Source organism: Alexandromys fortis, unplaced genomic scaffold (assembly GCF_014885135.2).
Source record: "Alexandromys fortis isolate MF-2015 unplaced genomic scaffold, M_Fortis_MF-2015_v1.1 scaffold_28, whole genome shotgun sequence".
NCBI classification, from domain to species: Eukaryota; Metazoa; Chordata; class Mammalia; order Rodentia; family Cricetidae; genus Alexandromys; species Alexandromys fortis.
In genome coordinates this window covers 14,786,536-14,788,825 of record NW_026067901.1, presented here as the reverse complement: position 1 = coordinate 14,788,825, position 2,290 = coordinate 14,786,536, and the positions used below count along the sequence as shown (strand labels likewise).

General features: G+C 58.3%; 1 protein-coding gene across 1 annotated transcript in view; it reads right to left on the bottom strand.

Moving 5' to 3' along the window:
• Cyb5r3 (cytochrome b5 reductase 3) overlaps window positions 1-1,067 on the bottom strand; it is an 18,831-nt gene extending 17,764 nt beyond the window's left edge. Inside the window, exon 1 of the mRNA XM_050128694.1 lies at window positions 913-1,067. Within this exon, the coding sequence (XP_049984651.1) occupies window positions 913-933 (21 nt within the window). The 5' untranslated portion in view covers window positions 934-1,067. The remainder of the gene's footprint in view (window positions 1-912) is intronic.
• Window positions 1,068-2,290: the final 1,223 nt, after the last annotated feature.

Sequence of the window (2,290 nt, the reverse complement as noted above, 5' to 3'; positions counted from 1 at the left end):
GGGGGGGGGGGCTCAGCCAACCCAGAGCGACAGCAGGAGGGTAGATTTATTGATATTAGAAGGTCCCAGGCCGGGCGGTGGTGGCGCACGCCTTTAATCCCAGCACTTGGGAGGCAGAGGCAGGAGAATCTCAGTGAGTTCGAGACCAGCCTGGTCTACAAGAGCTAGTTCCAGGACAGGCTCCAAAACCACAAAGAAACCCTGTCTCGAAAAACAAACAAACAAACAAACAAAAAAAAAAGAAGGTCCCAGAATCCTTAGTGCTCTGGGCTGGTGGCCAAGTCTAAGTGACAACATAACTGTGTGAGTAACAGGAATGGATGGCCAAGGCCTGCATGTGACAGCAGCAAAGAGACAGAGAGCAGGAAAGATCCTGGCCAGCCACCCAACCCCTGCTTTACAGATATGCTACACACTTGTCCATGCACACATGCACCCCAAAGTGCTCACTCTAGCCCATGCCAGCTCACACGTGTCCACTATTCACACATGCGTGTCTTCACGCCCACGCCTTCATTCTCACACACTTGGACACCCACAGCACACTGCCCGTTCACAAAACCCTCAGGTGCGCACTCATTACAGATGCAGGCGTTTCACATTCTCACGGGCCGGGCTCAGCCGCTCCAACTTTCTCAAGCTCACAAGTCACGCCCACTCACGCGGGCACACACGTCACTCATTCCCTGTCACGTTCGTGCACACCCAGGAGGGTCCCCCTAATGTCCGCCCCGCGCCCAGGCCCCTCTGGCCTGCGGCAGAGCCGGCGTGGCGCGGCCACTAGCTAGGGCGTGAGTCATGGTCCGCAAGTGGCCGGGTGGGGCGCGGTGCGCGTGAACGGATGCTGGATGTCCCGGATCGTACCGGGTCCCCACGGTGCGCGCCTGGCGACCCCTGACCCCTGCCACCTACCGTGCTCAGCTGGGACCCCATGGTGGCGGAGAAGACAGTAGCTGCGCCGCTCCGCACCCGCTAATCGGCCGGCCGCTCCCCCAACGACCCACCCCAGTCGCAACACCTCGGAGGCGGAGCCGCTAGGCGGAACCAGTCAGGAGAGCGGTGGTGGGCGGGTTGGGGCGGGGCTCCTGGTGTTCCCGCCCACGACTTCCGCCCTGCGAGGAATGGAGAGCGTTCTGAGTGGCTGTCTGCGCTGCACGGAAGGGGATCGGCGGGACCGGCCGCGACGGCGCTGCTGTGTGGCCTCGGGCGGTAGCTGGTGGCCTCTGGGCCTGCTTTGTACGGGTGTAGAGAACAAGATGCGCCCCTGCCCTCCCTACCCCTGCCCCCGATGATAAGCTCTCAAATTCGGAACCTTCGGTCCTGGAAGTTTGCAGGAGCTGATTATGCTGGCCAGGACACAAATTGCACCCCAGGGCATGTTGCCAACACCTCTGACCACCGAGTTCAGGCCTCAGTCCTGTCCTGCGCTTCAAGCCTTTGAACCGATCGGTCGCTCCTGAACAAATTTCCCAAGTGTACTGAGGCCAGCTCCGGATTAAAGTTTAGATGTCACCTCTTCAATCAGGCTGGTTCTGCCCCTGCGCTCCCTGGAGGGACCCACCTGGTGCAGACTGGCCTTTGTACTGTTTTACCCCACCTGCTGGTTCACGATGTTCTGCGTCCTTGTACTCATCCCCGCTTCCCCAGGCTGACTCTGCAGTCAGCCCCCTTGTGTGCCTGGAACCCAGAACCGAGTCTAGAACGTAGGTACTTTATAAACACTTGCTGAATTTGTGACCTAGTGGGGAAGTGAATGAGTCCCTGGTATCCCGGAATATTCTCCAGGGTGGTACTGGCCGAATAGGAAAGGAAAGACCTCTTTGAGGGCACCCAGAACCTGCAGAGCCTGGATGTGGGGACAAAGCGGGAGATTCAGAAGTCGGGAGAAGCTAGAGAGGGCTGAGACACGCGGGGGGTGGGGGGGGGGCTTGCCCTCAGTGATGTGTGACCCGGATGAGTGTGGGAACTCGGAGGGTTGAGTGAGGGAGTGAGGAAGGGACTTGCTGCATGAAAATAGGGAACTAGGGTCTGTTGTGACCCAAGTATTCAGTACTGAAAGAGGCAGGTGGGTTTCTGTGAGTTCCAGGCTACACAGTGGGACGGTATCAGGTACATGTTTGTTCTGTGACAAAACACCATGACCAAAGGCAGCTTTAGGAGGAGTTTATTTTAGCTTCCAGTTCCAGAGGGGTAAGGCATCCGCTATGGGGGGGGGGGGGGGACATGGCCACAAGCAGCAGGTGAGCATGGCTGGAGGAGTCCTATACTGAGAGATAACATCTGAGCCTTA